Source organism: Salmo trutta, chromosome 21 (assembly GCF_901001165.1).
Source record: "Salmo trutta chromosome 21, fSalTru1.1, whole genome shotgun sequence".
NCBI classification, from domain to species: domain Eukaryota; kingdom Metazoa; phylum Chordata; class Actinopteri; order Salmoniformes; family Salmonidae; genus Salmo; species Salmo trutta.
This window is the reverse complement of record NC_042977.1, coordinates 7270121-7291432: the sequence shown is the minus strand read 5'-3', so window position 1 is coordinate 7291432 and position 21312 is coordinate 7270121. Positions and strand designations below refer to the sequence as shown.

At 42.0% G+C, this 21312-nt stretch overlaps 1 protein-coding gene across 1 annotated transcript; it reads left to right on the top strand.

Annotated features, from left to right (window-relative positions):
- The first annotated feature begins 8063 nt into the window (after positions 1-8063).
- Positions 8064-20939, top strand: LOC115156586 (inhibin beta A chain-like). The gene is made up of 2 exons (XM_029704059.1): positions 8064-8828; positions 19343-20939. Exons 1-2 carry the CDS (start codon positions 8324-8326, stop codon positions 20179-20181), a joined length of 1344 nt encoding a protein of 447 aa, XP_029559919.1. The 5' UTR covers positions 8064-8323; the 3' UTR covers positions 20182-20939.
- The last annotated feature ends 373 nt before the right edge of the window (positions 20940-21312 follow it).

Genomic DNA, 21312 nt, shown 5'->3' with positions numbered 1-21312 from the left:
GTGAGTATAGCACTAGGCAAGGGTCCGCTCTTCCAAGTCATTGGCACGGTTACACAAGCCTTTTATAGATTTTACGCAGCACAAGAGACACAGAGGGACAAATTATTTATTATATAGTACAAATAATAAGCAAATAAAGAATGTATAACAACAGGGGAAAACATAGGAGGGGAATCAACCCCAGTAAATAACACTACTCTGCAGATTCTCGTCTCCCAAAATGAACAACTTATGTTATTAGTTGGCCAGAGTTTGCAATTATAAAGTGTTCGGTAAAACTTTACTTGAAGGTTATAGGAGAGAGTGGCGCAAGTTGAGACATTTTTACCTTCAGCATCACCCCGACAAGGGAAATATTATATTCTTTCTAAAAAAGAAAGTATGTTTACATAAGACAGAAGGTTACTAAAGGTGAATGGGTGGGTATATCATGCAAACATCTAGCAACCCAAAGGTTGTGTGTTCGAATCATATCCCTGACAACTTTAGCATTTTAGCTAATAAGCAATTTTGCATCTACGTAGGCTACTACTTTTAAGCTTTGAATCTACTTAGCATGTTAACTAATCCTTCACCTAACCCAAAAACCGTAACCCCTAGCCTAGCTAGCTTTAGCCACCTAGCTAACGTTAGCCACAACAAATTGGAGTTCGTAACATATCATACATATGGCAAATCGTGTATGAATTGGAATTTGTAACATATCATACACAAGATGATGGAAATCATACACCAGATGATGGAAATCCACAAATTAATACATATCATACTACACGTAATATATCATAATAAAAGGAGGGACACACATTTACCTTTACTATGTTACGTCAACCCCTGAGTCCAGGTTGAACCACCAGAGGGTGATAAAAGTGTATGCTGTCAAAGCTTCAGGGGAAGAGGGCGCCTTGAGAAAATCTCCAATCAAACCAATGAGGTAGACAGAAGGAGTGAGTTCTATGTGGAGCTAGGATATGTACGAAATGTAGTGAGTGTGTTCGTGATCAAGCCATTACAATGTGAGAACTGCAAAGGATATGGTTATGTAGAAAATGTTTGCAGACGGTTAAGATATGAAGACCGGAATAAAGCAGATCAATGATGCAACTGTGGTGGAGACCTGAGTTCCCAGAGTACCCTATAAGGGTAAAGGAGGTTGAGGAGGCAGAGATCAGGGCTATCCATCAGATATCTTATGCAGAGGCAGTGGAACGGGTTAAAGGAGAAAGTGCCATTAAAGAAGTTATGTGGTGGATGCACCGCAGCCATATCTGAATGTTTTTCATCAGTCAAGCAAACCAGATACTTTTATTGTGAAGAAGGTGGGTTTTGTGGCATTTATTGCTGCTGTTATAAACTGTACAGCACAAGTACCAACATTGTGACAATGGCCCAAATGTGTTTGGGACTTCAAGACCTCACAGCTGAGTCACTGTAGCCTGTGTAGGGACCTGATTAGATTTTTACATTTTAAAAGAAAATAAGTTGATTTTAATTTTTATAAAGAAATTGTAGTTTGTGTGAATATTCTTCCCCGCCCAGATCGTTTCCGATTTTGGGATATTTTTTCCATCCCGCACAGTAGGTGGCGGCATGCACATTAAAATTGTGCGAATGCCATTATACCAAAGAAGAGGCATTATATATATATATATATATATATATATATATATATATATGACATTGTGATAGCCCTCAATGGCGCTGCTCATGTTGTCACCAAAGTGAATTGGCAAAGAAATGGGTGAGCTCTCTTTGCCTGCAGTGTACCAGCAAAGGAAAGTAGCTTAGTGTTTTTCTTTGTTCAGGCCTGGTTTTTATAAAGCACTTGGATGAGAAATGCATTTGTATAAAACAATTCCAAAATCACATTTGATTGGCGGTACAAGGATTATTCACATGTACCCTTTACACACTATCATGCCAAAAAGTACTGGCCTGGCTCAGATATTTTCCTTTTACATTGTCCTTTTCAGCATAGTTTCAGCAACTATCATGGATGTGTAACCAGGCCAGCTCAGCACAGTTTGGCTTGGTTTGGCTCAGCACAGTGAAAATGATACTAAATATCTGTTAAAGGGGAAGCCAAAATAATATTCTGCTAACTTTAGCCAGTGGCTAAACCACGGATTACAGTTTAACCTGGCATATAGACTACTTTGAGGATGAGGACTCATCTAACATTAAGTTGTAAAATACTGAACCCCTTCAAGAGGAGTAGAGGGAGTTAAAAAGTCGATGCAAATTACATTTACGTATTTAGATGGAGAAACGCAGAGGGTTTCCTCTAGTTTGCTGACTCACTTGTCTGTGTAAAGCAGTAATACACGAAGCAAAATAGAGATTTACACTTATAATGACTCAATCCCTCCTGTTACCAGCCATCTGCCATGTTTCTGCATGGTGCCAATAGTTCATATAGCAGTGGATGGTAAGTCACGTTTTAACGAGCAGATAAATGCAAAGGTGGCTCCTTAGTCAGGCACAGAGGTGTGATGTCAGACTATTACATCATCAACATGCGTCACAGTTCCAACAGATCAGTGTGTAATGGAACCCACTCAAGCTGTAGATAGATATAAAGCCTGCTTGCTTGAAAAACACGTGGTAGTAATGCAGAGGTGTGGTAAAAATGAGTCAGATTCGTGGTTTGAAACAGAGCTAATTAAATACTCTACAGATGGATTTTTTTTGCTCTTCTTTTTAAGCTCCTTTCACACTACATGATATTTGCCACTAATTTACCGTTCGTAAGACGTCCCAAACTGTGTTCTATGAGGACTGTCTAACTGCCTCCTGATGGTCGTATGGGCTCCTGAACTGCAGATGATGGTCGGCCAATAACTGTGTTTTGGCCCATCATTGGTCCTGTGGGATGAAAACACCCTACCACCACACCCCTATCAAGCATCCTCACAGCTTACCCATTGTCGAGAGCCGCACTCAGGGTGAAGCCACTCTCACACCTCAGCCCCCTTCCTGGTAGTTCCTACTCACCACCCAAACCTCCCACATCCTCTCTTACTCCAGCACACCCTATCTGGGTGGGAGTCCCAAGGCAGGGTGGGTGGAGAAAGGAATGCCAGGGAGTCCCTAAACCCATCGCACCACCCCCTGTTAGAGAGGTAGTCCTGCACCACCAGAGACCAGTGACATCAAACGAGAGGATTCAGGTTTTATATACCAATCATTCATGGACAAACCGTTCCGGATATGTGCGTTAGAACATTTGATAACGCTTTATTTCAAAGAGGAAAACATAAGGATTCATAATGCCTGATATAAAGACTACATAACACCTTCATGTGTGTTTATTTAAGTTTGACACTGAGTGTACAAAACATTAAGAACATGACAGACTGACCAGGTGAATACATGTGAAAGCTATGATCTCTTATTGATGTCACTTGTTAAATCCACTTCAATCATCTACACTGATTGAAGTGGATTTAACAAGTGACATCAATAAGAGATCATAGCTTTCACATGTATTCACCTGGTCAGTCTGTCATGTTCTTAATGTTTTGTACACAAGAAGGATTTTTAAGTCTTGAGATAATTGAGACATGGATTGTATAGTCACTTCACTCCTACCTACATGTACAAATTACCTCAACTAACCTCTACCCCCGTACACTGACTCGGTACCGGTACCCCCTGTATATAGCCTCGTAATTGTTATGTTATTGTGTTACTTTTTATTTTATTTTATTTTTGACTTTAGTTTATTTGGTAAATATTTTCTTAACTCTTCTTGAACTGCACTGTTGGTTAAGGGCTTGTAAAGTAAGCATTTCACAGTAAGGTCTACACTTGTTTTATTCGGCGCATTTGACAAAGTTTTTGTTTTCTGTGTGTGACATTCAGAGGGTTAATGGGCAAGACAAAAAATGTAATTGCCTTTGAACGGGGTATGATAGTAGGTGCCAGGCACACCGGTTTGTGTCAAGAGCTGCAACGCTGCTGGGTTTTTCACACTCAACAGCTTCCCATGTGTATCAAGAATGGTCCACCACCCAAAGGACATCCATCCAGCCAACTTGACACAACTGTGGGATATTGGAGTCAACATGGGCAAGCATCCCTATGGAACACTTTCGACACCGATGCCCGGACGAATTGAGACTGTTCTGAGAGCGCAACTCAATGTGGTGTTCCTAATGTTTGGTATACTCAGTGTATAATGGCGTTCATGAGAACACTCATAATGCTTGATTAAGTATTTCCTCGTAGTCAAAGTCCATTATAGCCTTTTAAATTTGTGTCTGACTGATTTAAGGTAAATTGGCCAGTTATTTGCCTCATGATGAACTACTACATTTAGAGCCAACTCTTTCTCCATCCACTCCAGAGGGTCTATTTTAGGCTATGCCACTCATGGTACAACAGCGATGAGTGCTCATCATGAATGGATGGCACAGCACTCTCCACGCTTACACCCGATGGTGCACGATAATGATATGCATGTGCCATGAGTCAGCTGGAGCGGCAACTGTTGGAGAGGCGTTGCTGTCACACGTTCCACTACCAAATCACGCTCGGGCAACGGGCACCTACTCACATCACGTTAGCACGGAGGATGTCAGTGAAGTGAGTATAGCACTGGGCAAGGGTCCTCTCTTCCAAGTCATTGGCAGGGATTACACAAGCCTTTTATAGATTTTACACAGCTGATTTTACAAAGATGATTATGTAACACCAACAACCACCACCTGGGAGAGAAAAAGGCTTGGGGTAAAAGAGGTCACAGGGAGTAAAGAGGGAAAGACAATGTAAAAAGAGTAGTAAGGTAAAAAGAAAGAAAGTCATGGCAGTTTACAGAGAATGATTTAAGATAGCATATCAGGAACATAGCCAAAATAAAGGAAAAGTGAAAGGGGGATACCTAGTCAGTTGTTCAACTGAAACGTGTCTTCCGCATTTAATCCAACCCCTCTGAATCAGAGAGGTACGGAGGGTTTCCTTAATCAACATCCACGTCTTTGGCGCACTGGGAACAGTGGGTTAACTGCCTTGCTCAGGGGCAGAACAACTGATTTTTACTTTGTCAAAATAGAGTGAAATGGAATCAGGGTAGAGGTAAATTCCATTTAAATTCAGTCAAGTTCAGGAAGTAAACTGAAATTCCAAGTCCAATTTTCCTCAATTAAAATAAATTTGGAAAATTGTCATTGTAATTCAGTTAACTTCTTGAAATTGATTCTTGAAATTGACTGAATTGAAATGGAATTCATCTCAACCCTGTTCAGAATAGAAAGAAGCAGCTCTGTATATCTGTTTGTATTCCTCTGAGGTAAGATTTATACCATTACCACAAGAGGGATTAGTGTTAGCTGTGGTTCCATTCTAATGGCATAGACATAATATGGTTTATTTCAGATTAGATATTCAATAAAACTGATGGATATTAAACTAAAACGATAGCATATATTTATTCACAATAAAATATATATATCAGTTCTGCTTGAAACCTGAGCATGACACAATAGAAGATACTGTATATTTAGTTACACATGACAAACCTGTCTGCAAAATGTGAAAAAATATCAGGTTCACATTAGACTATGGTGTTAGCGACCTTTGAGGGGCAATATCATTGAAAGCATAGAGTACAGTTTGTCAATATTCACCCAGAACATTTTTTTCATCATTTAAAACTAGAGGTTTTGTGTGGCCAGTTATTTGAAACAGATCCTCACTAGTCAACACACCTGGGTTCAAATAGTATTTGTTTTCCTTCAAATACTTGAGCTAAGCTTGAATGAACTTGCTTGGTGCAATGGAGCCAATTGAATAGTCCCAAATGCAAACAAACGCAGGCTCAATAAAACGCTCAAAGTGTTTGATAAAAAATATTGACACCTGAGACCCCTAGAGGCCTTTACATTGACTCTTGGGTACTACATTGATATTGACTACTGTGTTGTTGGATTTAGAGCTTGCAAGAAAGGCATTTCGCTCTACTTGTGCATGTGACCTTAAAACTTGAAACTGGGTCGAAGACAAATTCCCTAGAGAATCCATCCAACGTGAAATCAGTGGTACGATGACACTAGGTATGTAATGAATATAGCTTACTGTATACCTGTGTGTGTGTTGCAGCTGGAACTGAGACCAGTCAGTGGGCATGCCCGGTTTATCCCAGCTAGTACATTTGTTTCCTTGGAAGTTGTGGGGATGTACGTTTTTGGTTCTCCATTGATTCTGGGAACAAAGTCATACGTTTCCTGACCAGTATAAAGGAAAAACAATTTAACATTCTGAAAACAGAAGTGAACATTCCCCCATTTCTGGGAACTTAGATTTTTAGGTTTCAGGGAGGTTCTGAGAACATTTTACTATAGTTTTATTAACGTTCTGAGAATGAAAATGATAGGTTATTTGAAGGTAATTAAACACTTCTAGCTTAGTTTAACTGTTTTGAACTCCAAGCACAGCTAGGACACATGGGAATTAATTTGCTTAGACATTAATCATGCAATCACATTTATTTGTTATTGTGGCACGGCATCAGTAGGGTCAAACCTATGATCTTTTGTTCTCTATCCACGGACTTAGTCCACTGTGCCACCAGGATGAAACTAGCATCCCATGTTATTTTTTAATTTTTTTACTCATACTCATGTTCATTTTAGTCTATTCAAACAGACCCCATTTCAAAAGAAACAAGCACTCATTAAGATCACACCTGACCACACTTAACAAGATAGAGGACAGAGAGCATTTTTTGTTGATGCTGAGAACGGAATGTATACAGTTTTAAATAACATTCTTAGAGCGTTCTCTGAACATTACTAAAGTGTTCTTGAAGTTTTTTTTAAAGTTCTCGGAACAATTTGAGAACATTACTTTAAAAAGAGCCACGAAGAAACCTGTAGGAAACATTATGCTGAAGTACTGAAATTCCCACTGAAAAACGTTATTTCTTAATGTTTCCTGGACTATTTGAGAACACTACGAATGTCAAACCAGTTGGAGAACGTTCCTAGAACATAACCAAAACTAAATTTAAATGTACTCATGTTTGAACTTTTAGGAAAAGTAAAGTAAGAAAATACTTTTTTTTTTTGTGAAGTTCGTTAAATGTGCTGAGAATGTTCCAAAGCCAAGCAACTATCCTGCACCATTCCCAGAAAACTGTGGGAAGGTTTATGCAAAATAACCATAGGACAACCATGCTCTCACCAAGCTCTAAGAAACATATGGTTCTCAGAACGTTATGTGCTTGCTGGGGTGTGTGTGTGAAAATGTGGAAGAGGGTGAACACGTCTGTGTGTGTGTGTTGGTGTGTGGTATGAATGAATCAGGGAGACTCAGTGCGCACACAGTGCCTCTTCCGCCTCCTCCATCGTGACGTGCAAGAAAACCCCACAAGCATGCTACAAAAACCATCCAATGCAGACACTATATAGAAAGATAGCAAAACAGAGAAAGAAAATTAAAGCAAAAAACATAGACTAACTTGTGGATGTGACCTGACTGACTCTTGTGTTTGCCTGAAGTTTAACTTGTTAGTTAAAATTTAAAAGGATGAACACATAGTTGTGATTCGGAAGTAATGAAACACACAGTAGTAATGGGGGGTATAGAGGGAGGGATAAAGAAAGGGAGGGAGGTATAATTACAGTGAGAGGCAAAAGAGAGAGTGGTGAGAGTGAGAGGCACTCTAACCCTGCCCACTTCTACAAAGCCATTCAACTCCGATATAGTGAGCTCTCTGAGGCTTCTCCAGTGCTGTGGATATCAGCAGGACAGGACACCACCACACTTCTTTTTGCAAGGACTAAACTAGAGTGCACACTCTCACAAACACTTAATTTTTACAAAGACTGGACAAGATATTCTGTTTTTAGACAGTAAACCTTATTTTACCAACTGGACAAAATAAGAGGAAGGGTTTTACAAAGCCGACAGCTTGCTTTTCTGGAATTGACAGGAGAAGTGGTTTATGAGGACTGGAGCAAAGACCTAGTTTGTGAGGACCAAGTAATGATGGTAAAGTGCTTTACCCCATAGGAGTAATACAAGGGCATTGCCTGGTCTCAAATCTCTACTTTCCAACATCCAACTTTTTGAAGATAGCATCACCTCTCTCAGAGAAGGATTGTACTTTCCTCAAACTTGTTATTTCTGTCTCCCACACAAGTGCTTTGTTGGTGTCGGTGAAACCCCATCAACACCTTGTGAATCGGGAGAGATAAGGTGAGGAGAGCTGTCCGGTGTGCTGCTTCTCTTTCGTCACCCTCGCCACGGGTGCCGCTGTCCTCTACTCACCCTTCTCCAAGGAGTGTGTGCACGTGTGTGAGTCGGCGTTCTGTGGCACAGGATGCCCTCGTTAGCCGCGTTGGCCGGGGTGCTGGCGTTGCTTCTCGCCAGGCTTCAGACAGGATGTGGCTCCCCTACTTTGGCTGGACCACTGGCAGTGGTGGATGTGGCCATGCCAGAGCAGGGGCTGGTGGAGGAGACCCAGGTGACCCACTGTCCGTCCTGTGTGCTGGCCCAGATGAGGAGGGGTTATGACCCGGTCCCTCCTGGATTTGAATCAGCATCTGAATCTGTGTCTTTGGCTTTGGCTCAGACTTCGGGCCAGACGGACATGGTGGAAGCGGTGAAGCGGCACATCCTCAACATGCTCCACCTGAATGCACGGCCCAACGTCACGCACCCGGTGCCGCGCGCTGCCCTACTCAACGCCATCAAGAAACTACACGTGGGCCGTGTGGGTGAGGACGGCAGGGTGGAGATCCAGGAGGAGGGACCGGGGGGCGCTGGCGGTGAGTGGGCGGCGCTGCCCGAGCCGCCCTCCGAGATCATCACCTTTGCCGAGCCAGGTGAGTCAGCGATTTTGTGTGCCTCTGTGTTTGTGTGGTTAGCAGTTACAGTAATATCATCAATTACTTTCTTGATTTGTTTGACTCATTTAAAGAAGCACCACTCGGCACCATTAATCCTTTGTAATAGTACCTGAAAGTACTCACTGTTATCACATAATTATTTCCTGATAAATAACAGGTAAACCAGTGGAAACAGTTGTTTAAAAGGGCAGTGCAGTCCCAAAAATGTTAAATATTTTTAAATTATATTTTCACACTATGAGGTTGAAATAACACTCTGAAGTTGTGAAAATTATGATAATACCCTTTTAGTTTAAGAGCCTTAAAAAAAACTCCTGGAATTTCAGCCTGTTTAGATGAGATGGAATCTGATCTGATTATTCTGACCAATGACCAGTCATCTTTTATTTGCATATGCATCCTCCTACTTTGAAGGTCTAAGCTGGGTAGGCTCTAGAGTCTAGACGATCCTATCGACCAATCAGAGCTGTGTATGTAAATATATTTACATTAGTATCTTCATGATCAGACTGAGCATTTCAATGGGTCTGTTTCAATATTGACGTGTGTCTGTGGTGCTTAAGGCTTTCTCTTCGAACTTGTAGTCAACACGGCTTAGATTAAACTATTGACGTCCCTTTGCAATTTCTTTGTTCGGGGGTTATGCGCACCCACTACCCACGTGCCTTGGCATCCTTAGCTAGCACGAGTTCCCCACGCTTAAGCGAGTGTCGAATGCGGCTTTTGACTCCAACGATTTCAGTGTGTACTCAGCTACTAGAGAGCACTTAAGGATTTTGAAAAATATATTTGCCAGGTCATCATTGGAAATAAGAATTTGGTCTTAGCCGGGTTAAATAAAGGTTACATGAAATGTTGGTATGAGATTTAAGAACAAGGAATTGTAAATTATGTGACATGCTAGATGTGTATAAATGTAGTTCAAGATGGACTATAATTCATGACTAAATTAATATTCTCTCAAATGCTCAATAACCTGTATGTTAGTGAGTGTGTCAATAACCATGAGTATTAGTGTGTGCATGCATCTGCCTGTTCCTCATCCTCCTCTCTTGGAGTTAGTGTGTATGTGTTCGGGCACATCAATGGTAACAATTCATTTCTCCATAGCCATATCCAGGAAAATCATATACATTTCTCCGCTGTAGGTCTTGTCAATATAAACAGGGTAGCGAATTCGGTCACACTTTGTTGGTCTTGCCGATTTAAACGTGGTAGTGACTTGGGTCACACTTTATTTGTATAGTTCCATATAGATAATCTACAGATGGTCAATCCATCAGCAAACAATCTGTTGATAAGCAACTGCTTGCTAAGGCTAGGGTTAGGGTTAAAACAAGGATTGTGGCAAGGGTTGAGGTTAGGGCTATGGTTAGGGTAAGCGTTAACTTCTATGGGCTATGTGGGACGCTGAAATATCAGGGCGGCAAATTCAAAAACAACAAAATGTCATAATTCAACTTTCTCAAACATACAACTATTTTACACCATTTTAAAGATACACTTCTCCTTGATGTAACCACATTGTCCGATTTCAAAAGTCTTTACAGCGAAAGCAAAACATTAGATTATGTTAGGAGAGTACATAGACAAAAATAATCACACAGCCATTTTCCAAGCAAGGACATGTGTCAATAAAACCCAAAACACAGCTAAATGAAGCACTAAGCTTTGACGATCTTCATCAGATGACACTCCTCGGACATTATGTTACACAATACATGTATGTTTTGTTCGATAAAGTTCATATTTATATCCAAAAACAGTATTTTACATTGGCGCGTGATGTTCAGAAAATGTATTCCCACCAAAACGTCCGGTGAATGTGCACATCAATTTACAAAAATACTCATCATAAATGTTGACAAAATATATAACAATTTTTAAAGAATTATAGATAGACTACTCCTGGATGCAACCGCTGTGTCAGATTTTAAAATAGCTTTACGGCGAAAGCACATTTTTCAATATTCTGAGTACATAGCTCAGCCATCACAGCGAGCTATACAGACACCCGCCAACTTCGGGGCAACCTAAACTCAGAATTAGTATTAGAAATATTGTCTTACCTTTGCTGATCTTCGTCAGAATGCAATCCCAGGACTGCTACTTCCACAAGAAATGTTTTTTTTGTTCGAAATAATCCATATTCATGTCCAAATACCTCCGTTTTGTTTGTGCGTTCAGGTCACTATCCAAAGGCATAGTACCAGAGATGAAAAGTCAAAATGTTCCATTACCGTACTTAGAAACATGTCAAATGTTTATGGTATTTTTAACATAAAATTGCGATAATATTCCAACTGGACAATAGCATATTCATTCAAGAAGAAAAAGAAGGAACGGCGCGCTCGCGCGACCGAGCATATCCAAGCCCTTTGTTGCCAGGCAGTCCACTCAGTAACTGAACTCCAATTATCTGCCCAGTGACAGGAAAATGCTCAAACCACTTTCTGAAGGCTGTTGACAGCCAATAGAAGCCTTACGAAGTGCAACGTCACCCCACAGACACTGTAGTTTCGATAGAGAATCAAAAGGAGAACTACAATTCTCAGACTTTCCACTTCCTGCTTGGATTTTTCTCAGGTTTTTGCCTGCCATATGAGTTATGTTATACTCACAGACACCATTCAAACAGTTTTAGAAACTTCAGAGTGTTTTCTATCCATATCTACAAATTATATGCATATTCTAGTTTCTGGGCCAGAGTAGTAACCTGTTTAAATTGGGTACGTTTTTCATCCGGCCGTGAAAATACTGCCCCCTACACCCCAACAGGTTAAAGGCCCAATGCAGCCCTTTTTAAAAATATCAATATCAAATCATTTCTGGGTTACAATTAAGTACCTTACTGTAATAGATTTCCATTAAAATTACTTTTGCTAAAAAAAAATTATCATGCAAGAATTTAGCTTGGAGTGCTCTGAGTTGGGAGGGGAAACTGAAAACGATCTGTTATCGGCAGAGGTTTGGAACTTTATTTGTTATTAGTCTATTAACCAATGTACCGCATACTGCTTGATTGAATCACCTGGTAATTGTGTGTATAAAAAAACCTAGGCTGTTGGCTGTGGGAATTCCTAGGCAGGGAGTTTGCAGGGAATCAATTGTCTGGCAGTTGGGGCCAATCGGCCTTAAAGCTACTGCCATCCTACCAACGCTACCACAAGATCAGGCTCTGAATGGGACCTAACCCAGTTTAATTTATACCCAGCGTTTGGTTGGTGAAGTCTTGTGGCACTATGTATCGATACAGAAAACTTCACAGTACAACTGTGTCCTATTGTATCTGTGTTCAGCGCGTAAGAACTGAAAGTAGACACGTTTTTGCATTTTAGGCCTCGGTTTTCAGAATTTTACAACAGCGGGTCAACCACTTGATTGAGATACGTCAACCACGTTCACATCTATAGTTGGGAATTTTCATATGCAGGTGTGAAGTGGATGAATCAGAGATGAGATCAGGCAACGATGCGAAAACAACAATAGGAAAGTTTTAATACAATGCATCGGAACTACAACATGTATTCCCTCCACGTGCAACAGCGTGCTCTCATGCGCTGCACACCACCGCAACGAGGGGGATGCTCTGATTCTGGAGGCTCTCCTGATTGCGGGCTGGCCATTGTGTATGGCAGCAGAGCGGCGCAACCAGCGTGTGACAAAGCGCATTCTTCTCCTGCTTGTTTGCTTACATAAACGTGCATAATGGCTTGGTGCTTTAAATAACCACCCTTTTGTATGAACCTTGGATAAAAAAGTGCCGGTGAAATTAGGGGGGCATTAAAGATGCGGCGGCGGGGGGGTGGGCGAAGGGCCCGACCGACATACCTACGGGGTTCCTAACCGTACATAATCACTTCATTCATCCAAATATGGGGCCAAATAATTACTGTGGAGGCTATAAGTGGATATGGGGATGGGGGAGAGAGAGAGAGGATAGAGAGGGAGAAAAAGAGAAAGAATAAAGAGAAAGAGAAAAAGAGGGGGGACCAAGAGAGAAAGAGGGAGAGGACCAAAATAGTGAGAAGGGAGGGGACAGAGAGAGAGAGAGGGAGAGAGAGAGGCGCCTGCCACCTCTCACAGCAATCAGCACTACTGTCTTCTCTGAATGAATAGTCAGGAACCAATAACACATCGTTAATGACATTCCTGTAGTGGCGATGGTCTTTCCTCGCCGACTGAGATATCTTGGAAGATGAAGATGCTTTTCTTTTTTTATCTGCTGCGCTATCTAGCCAAATATATTTAGAGGCGCTTAGCTTTCAAGCTATTCTATTCTCCCTGTTTTGTTTATTGATTCATTCATTACAAGTAAAAGGAAAAAGAGATAGAGAGCCTTGCTAGGGAGGGAGGGATTTCTGTTGTCGAAAAAGTATGAATAAATGTCGTGTTGTTTGGTTTTACTGTACATGCATATCCATATCCATATGAGATATGAGTTGCTCCCTTTTCAGTACAAAAGCCCCCAAAAGCACCCCCCAAAAATGTACAACCCTGACTGTTTTGGTGGTGACTGTGCTTTGTTTGGTTAGCTAAAGTAGTTGTCCTATTTGTCCGTGATAAATTTGGTGCGTTTCCCAGGACACCGCTGAGCACCAGCTATGCAGGAAAATTCCTCAAATGGTCCTAGAACACATTCAGCTTTACTGGTCAGGAAACATATGGCTTTGTTCCTAGAACCAATGTGAAACCAAAATCAAACGTTTCCACAACTTTCAAGGAACCAAACGTGCTAGCTGGGTAGCTATAGACATTTTTGAGTGTACATTTTTAAAACGTGTTTTAAAACTGGAGTGTTAAAATAACACTGTGTGTGTTAAAAGTATTGAACACTAATAGTTATAACATTACAGATGATTAACCACTTTTGCTGTGCAGATCCTCATGCGCATTTTTGAAGTGCTATCTTATACTGGACACTGGAAGTGCTACAGGAGAGGGTTGAACTTTAATTTAGTGAGATGAAATGGAGGAATTCTATACATGGGCACAATTGAATTTAGTCCAGGACAAAGTATCCATTGTTGTGGTCACCTAAAGATTATTTATCTGTTGTTATTTCATGTCATGATCTGAGGGGTATACTTCTTCGTGGGATAGAGTTAGCGAGCTAACTTTGGTAAATTCTGAGTTCAACTTGGGATAACCGTTGACACCAAGGTGGCTCACCTTTTTACCCATGCAGGTACATTTCTATGGCAAGAAATCCTTCAGCTCTAACCTGCTCCTGGGCAGGCTAACTCCACTTTATCCTGAATGAAGTGTCTGAGTTGTGCCTCTTTCCTTAGAATAGGTGTGCAATGTGAGATGGGCTGGCATATGGGGATGTGTGTTGGGATGTGTGTTGTTACGTGACGGGTTGCACACGGTTGACCTTTGTCTCAATTGCAGCGTGGTGACAGTGGAGAGAAACTTCTCAGTAGCTCTCTGTAGATAGGCCACCACTCCTGGGTCCATTTTAAAATGTAGGCCGAAACAAGTGTTTCTTATTGGACAAGTTCAGGTAGTTACCTCTTCCTATCAAAAAATGTTCTCCCTACTGGACATGACCCAGGACTGTGGCGTGTGAACAACCCACAAAGGCCCTCTCAATCCTGCAGGACTCAGAGAGATTAAAGAAGACAGTTTGTGTTGTGGGTTAGAATGTCCTACACGCTCTGATTAACTCAAGTTTGTTTGAGAGTATGAGATTAAAGGGGGATCTGTTTTAGAAATATCACTTTACAAGAGCTTTCATGAATAAGGATGAGTACATTAGTATTTTATTTGAAAACATTTATTCTAAGCAATATAAACATGAAATTCATAAGTTTGTATAACATTTATTATAATATATTTTTTAAGCATTTAAGCGTGAACAATAGCCATATCAGACAATAATTACGTCCAATTGGTGTCCATGAGGCTGTCCTAATATGGACACCGTACACATGTCCAATCACTGCATCTCCAGGACCCAAACCTACAGTTTATTCATGAAAGTAACTAGGAGGTTATTATAAAGTGTAACCAGGCTCACAACGACCCTCCCATAGCCCATTGCTTTCCAAAGTAAACAGATGCCAAAGTGACTGGGGAAGATACATCCGAGCCCACCTAATCAGACATGACAGACCTTGAACAAATACAGTCTTGTACAGAGTATGGAGTTTGGATAGAATGGACTGTCCACTGTCAATAGCATGCATAATACACTATATATACAAAAGTATGTGGACACCCCTTCACCCCTAGTGGTTTTGGCTATTTCAGCCATGCCCGTTGCTGACTGGTTTATAAAATCGAGCACACAGCCATGCAATCTCCATAGACAAACATTGGCATTAGAATGACCTTAAAGAGGAGCTCAGTGACTTTCACCGTGGCACCGTCATAGGATTCCACCTTTACAACAAGTCAATTAGTCAAATTTCTGCCCTACTAGAGCTGCCCCATTCAACTGTAAGTGCTGTTATTGGGAAGTGGAAATGTATTGGAGCAACAACAGCTCAGCCACAAAGTGGTAGGCCACACAAGCTCACAGAATGGGACCATCGAGTGCTGAAGCGCATAAAAATAATCTGTCCTCGGTTGCAACACTCACTACCGAGTTCCAAACTGCCTCTGGAACCAACATTGCACAAGATCCAACCCCCCCCCCCCCCCCAAAAAAAAAAACGACAAAAAACGATTAGTCGGGAGCTTCACGAAATGGGTTTCTATGGCCGAGCAGTCACATACAAGCCTAACATCACCATGCGCAATGCCAAGCGTTGACTGGAGTGGTGTAAAGATCGCCGCCATTAGACTCTGGAGCAGTGGAAACCTATTCTCTGGAGGGATGAATCACGCTTCACCATCTGGCAGTCCGACGGACGAATCTGGGTTTGGCGGATGCCAGGAGAACACTACCTGCCCCAATACATATAATGTCTGGGGCTGTTTTTCATGGTTCTGGCTAGGCACCTTAGTTCCAGTGAAGAGAAACCTTAACGCTAAAGCATACAACGTCAACAAAACAAAGGAGATGATCGTGGACTTCAGAAAACAGTAGAGGGTGCACCCCTCTATTAACATCGACGGGACCGCAGTGGAGAAGGTGGAAAGCTTCAAGTTCTTTGGTGTACACATCACTGACAAATTGAAATGGACCACCCACACAGACGGAGCAACAGAGCCTCTTCAACCTCAGGAGGCTAAATAAATTTGGCTTGTCGCCTAAAACCCTCACAAACTTTTACAGATGCGCAATTGAAAGCATCCTGTCAGGCTGTATCATCGCCTGGTACGGCAACTTTGGCTTGTCGCCTAAAACCCTCACAAACTTTTACAGATCCGCAATTGAAAGCATCCTGTCAGGCTGTATCACCGCCTTGTACGGCAACACCGCCTGGTACGGGTAGTTTGCCCCCAGTAATGAGTTGGGCAGACTGCACCACCCTCTGGAGAGCCTTGTGGTTGCAGGTGGTGCAGTCTGTCCAACTCATTACCGGGGGCAAACTACCCGCCCTCCAGGACACCTACAGCACCTGATGTCACAGGAAGGCCAAAAAGATCATCAAGGACATCAACCACCCGAGCCACTGCCTGTTCAACCCACTATCAGCCAGAAGACGAGGTCATTACAGGTGCATCAAAGCTGGGACCGAGAGGCTGAAAAACAGCTTCTATCTCAAGGCTATCAGACTGTTAAACAGCCATCACTAGCACATTCGGGGCTGCTGCCTACAGGCATAGACTAGAAATCACTGGTCACTTTAAGGAATGGAACACTAGTCACTTTAATAATGTTTACATATCTGGCATTACTCATCTCATATGTATATACTGTTTTCTATACTATTCTACGGTATCTCATTCACTTAATAATGTTTAGATATCTTGCATTACTCATTTCATATGTATATACTGTATTCTATACTATTCTACTGTATCTTAGTCCATTCTGCTCTGACATCGCTCGTCCATACAGTGAGGGGAAAAAGTATTTGATCTCCTGCTGATTTTGTACGTTTGCCCACTGACAAAGAAATTATCAGTCTATAATTTTAATGGTAGGTTTATTTGAACAGTGAGAGACAGAATAACAACAACAAAAATCCAGAAAAATGCATGTCAAAATGTTATAAAATGATTTGCATTTTAATGAGGGAAATAAGTATTTGACCCCTCTGCAAAACATGACTTAGTACTTGGTGGCAAAACCCTTGTTGGCAATCGCAGAGGTCAGACGTTTCTTGTAGTTGGCCACCAGGTTTGCACACATCTCAGGAGGGATTTTGTCCCACTCCTCTTTGCAGATCTTCTCCAAGTCATTAAGGTTTTGAGGCTGACGTTTCGTAACTCGAACCTTTAGCTCCCTCCACAGATTTTCTATGGGATTAAGGTCTGGAGACTGGCTAGGCCACTCCAGGACCTTAAAGTGCTTCTTCTTGAGCCACTCCTTTGTTGCCTTTGGCCGTGTCTTTTGGGTCATTGTCATGCTGGAATACTCATCCACGACCCATTTTCAATGCCCTGGCTGAGGGAAGGAGGTTCTCACCCAAGATTTGACGGTACATGGCCCCGTCTATCGTCCCTTTGATACAGTGAAGTTGTCCTGTCCCCTTAGCAGAAAAACACCCCCAAAGCATAATGTTTCCACCTCCATGTTTGACGGCGGGGATGGTGTTCTTGGGGTCATAGGCAGCATTTCTCCTCCTCCAAACACGGTGAGTTGAGTTGATGCCAAATAGCTCCATTTTGGTCTCATCTGACCACAACACTTTTTCCCAGTTGTCCTCTGAATCATTCAGATGTTCATTGGCAAACTTCAGACGGGCATGTATATCCGCTTTCTTGAGCAGGGGGACCTTGCGGGCGCTGTAGGATTTCAGTCCTTCACGGCGTAGTGTGTTACCAATTGTTTTCTCGGTGACTATGGTCCCAGCTGCCTTGAGATCATTGACAAGATCCTCCCGTGTAGTTCTGGGCTGATTCCTCACCATTCTCATGATCATTGTAACTCTACGAGGTGAGATCTTGCATGGAGCCCCAGGCCGAGGGAGATTGACAGTTTTTTTGTGTTTCTTCCATTTGCGAATAATCGCACCAACTGTTGTCACCTTCTCACCAAGCTGCTTGGCGATGGTCTTGTAGCCCATTCCAGCCTTGTGTAGGTCTACAATCTTGTCCCTGACATCCTTGGAGAGCTCTTTGGTCTTGGCCATGGTGGAGAGTTTGGAATCTGATTGATTGATTGCTTCTGTGGACAGGTGTTTTTTATACAGATAACAAACTGAGATTAGGAGCACTCCCTTTAAGAGCGTGCTCCTAATCTCACCTCATTACCTGTATAAAAGACACCTGGGAGCCAGAAATCTTTCTGATTGAGAGGGGGTCAAATACTTATTTCCCTCATTAAAATGCAAATCAATTTATAACATTTTTGACATGCGTTTTTCTGGATTTTTTGTTGTTGTTATTCTGTCTCTCACTGTTCAAATAAATCTACCATTAAAATTATAGACTGATTATTTATTTGTCAGTGGACAACCGTACAAAATCAGCAGGGAATCAAATACTTTTTTCCCTCACTGTATGTATATAGTCTTAATTCATTCCTACTTAGATTTGTGTATATTGGGTATGTGTTGTCTAAATTGTTAGATGTTACTTGTTAGATATTACTGCACTGACTGAGCTAGAAGCACAAGCATTTCGCTACACCCGCAATAACATCTGATAATCACGTGTATGTGACCAATAAAATATGATTTGATTTGATTTACAATGTCATTGTAGACAATTTTGTGCTTCCAACTTTGTGGCAACAGTTTGGGGAAGGCCCTTTCCTGTTTCCTGTGCACAAAGTGAGTTCCATGCAGAAATGGTTTGTGGAGATCGGTGTGGAAGAACTCTGGCCTGCACACAGCCCTGGCCTAAACCCCATCAAACACCTTTTGGGATGAATTGGAACGCTGACTGCGACCAGGCCTAATCACCAAACATCAGTGCCCAAACTCACTAATGCTCTTGTGGCTAAATGGAAGCAAGTTCCCGCAGCAATGTTCCAACATCTAGTGGAATGAGTGGAGGCTGTTATAGCAGCAAAGGGGGGACCAACTCCATATTAATGCCTATGATTTTGGATTGAGATGTTTGATGAGCAGGTGTCCACATACCTTTTTTTTGGTCATATAGTGTATCTCTCCTTTAGCCCAAAGCTCTATTTAATACACAGAGTTAGCATTTGAATTGATTTAAAGAGGCTATACAGCTTTTACCTCTGGTGTTGCTCTTAAGCCAAAAGGGGTGCCCTAAAAGGACAGAAATATTTTTATGAAATTACATTATTGGACAGAAAGGGGAACAGCTCCAGTCAGCATTTCTGTACAGCCTTTTTTCGACATACTTTTTTTGCAGAGCCCCAAAAACATGCATGTGTTGCCTAACCAAAATGACTGTGAACATTTGAAGCATTGCTCTCATTGTGATGACTAAATGCCCTATTCCCTTTCCTGCTCTAGGCAACTCTCCATCTGCCATGACCTTTGACATTTCCAAGGAGGGCAGCGAGCTCTCGGTGGTGGAGCAGGCCAACGTGTGGCTCTTCCTGAAGCTGGCCAAGGGGAAAGGGCGAGGCAAGGGAAAAGTGAACATCCAGCTTCTGCAGCGCCGCCGGCAGAAGCTGAAAGCTCCAGGCTCTGCCTCCACCTTCACCGAGACCCAGGGTGAGGAGGAGGAGTTGGTGTCGGAGAAGATGGTGGACACACGGCGCAGCGGCTGGCATACTCTCCCCGTGCCACGCAGCATCCAGTCCCTGCTGGATGCCGGTGGCAGAGTCCTGGACCTGCGAGTCTCCTGCCCACTGTGCACCGAGGTGGGTGCCAAACCCATCTTGGTCCCCACTGAGGATGAGCAACCGGGATGGGAGCGGGAACAGTCCCACCGGCCGTTCCTCATGGTCGTACTGCGGCCTGGCAAGGAGGAACACGCTCACCGCCGTGCCAAACGAGGCCTTGAGTGCGACGACAAGATGCACATGTGCTGCAAGAGGCAGTTCTATGTCAACTTCAAGGACATCGGCTGGAACGACTGGATCATCGCGCCCTCGGGCTACCACGCCAACTACTGCGAGGGTGACTGCCCCAGCCATGTAGCCAGCATCACTGGTTCCTCGCTGTCCTTTCACTCCACTGTCATCAACCACTACCGCATGCGGGGCTACGCGCCTTTCCAGAACATCAAGTCATGCTGTGTGCCCACGCGACTACGCGCCATGTCCATGCTCTACTACAACGAGGAGCAGAAGATCATCAAGAAGGACATCCAGAACATGATCGTAGACGAGTGCGGCTGCTCGTAGGAGACAGTACAGAGCAGTAAAGACTCATCCATAATAAGAAGGCACCATTGGTATGATGGACATAATATAACTGGTATGATGGACAATACATTTTTGGGGAGTTCAATGACTGATCTGTCTGTTTTGTCTTATTATCTGACAGGGTATCGTTAAATCGGAATAGTCTATGTGGCACTTTCAGATAAAAAAAGAGATACATCATATATTTTTGTTAAATGGAGACTAAGATTGGGACTACTTATCACTGTTTATGCGCAATGTGATTCCTGCTTCTCTGCACTGCAATGAAAATGGAACAGTTCCCTGAAGAAAAAAAACTATGCAACGGATGAAGTATTACGATGTGTTGTATATGTGTTGTATTTTTGTTAATGTTTCTTTATATGTATTTTGTTTCTTAATTGTATACAAAGTAGACTTTTTTATACTTTTTTTCTCCAAATGTGTGTCTGTGTTTCAAATGTTTGTATTGCTATTGTTGAGAGATACTTGAAAGACATAGGTTTGACCAGCTACTGGAGCCAAACACTAATATAATTATTAACAAGGTTTATTATTATTATTATTCATTTCTGAACTACTTTGTCTTTGTACATAAAAATAATGAATGTTGAAATTTGCACTATACCAACATTCTTGCCAGCTTGATCACATTGACGGTAACTGGCATTTGGGCCTGCGTGAAGAGATACTGCAGGTAGCCTAGTGGTTAGAGCGTTGGGCCAATAACTGAAAGGTTGCTGGATCGAATCTCTGAGCTGACAAGGTAAAAGTCTGTCGTTCTGCCCCTGAACAAGGCAGTTAACCTGCTGTTCCTTGGTAGGCTGTCATTGTAAATAAGAATTTGTTCTGAACTGACTTGTGTAGTTAAATAAAGGTTACATTTAAAAAACAATTTTTTTAAAGAGAAGACAATACACAAGACAAATTTAACACATAAACAGCACATACTATAGCTACGGACAGTCTCTCAATCAAAGTAACGCCAAAGATAGGAGCACCATTAGCTTTCAATATGATTAATTTACTAGAAGGACATTCTCTACTAAAGCATCTTGATTAATCTTCCTAACAACTGGTGATGACAAAGAAAAATAAACCACTTTGACCAATCTATGAAAATTATGAAAC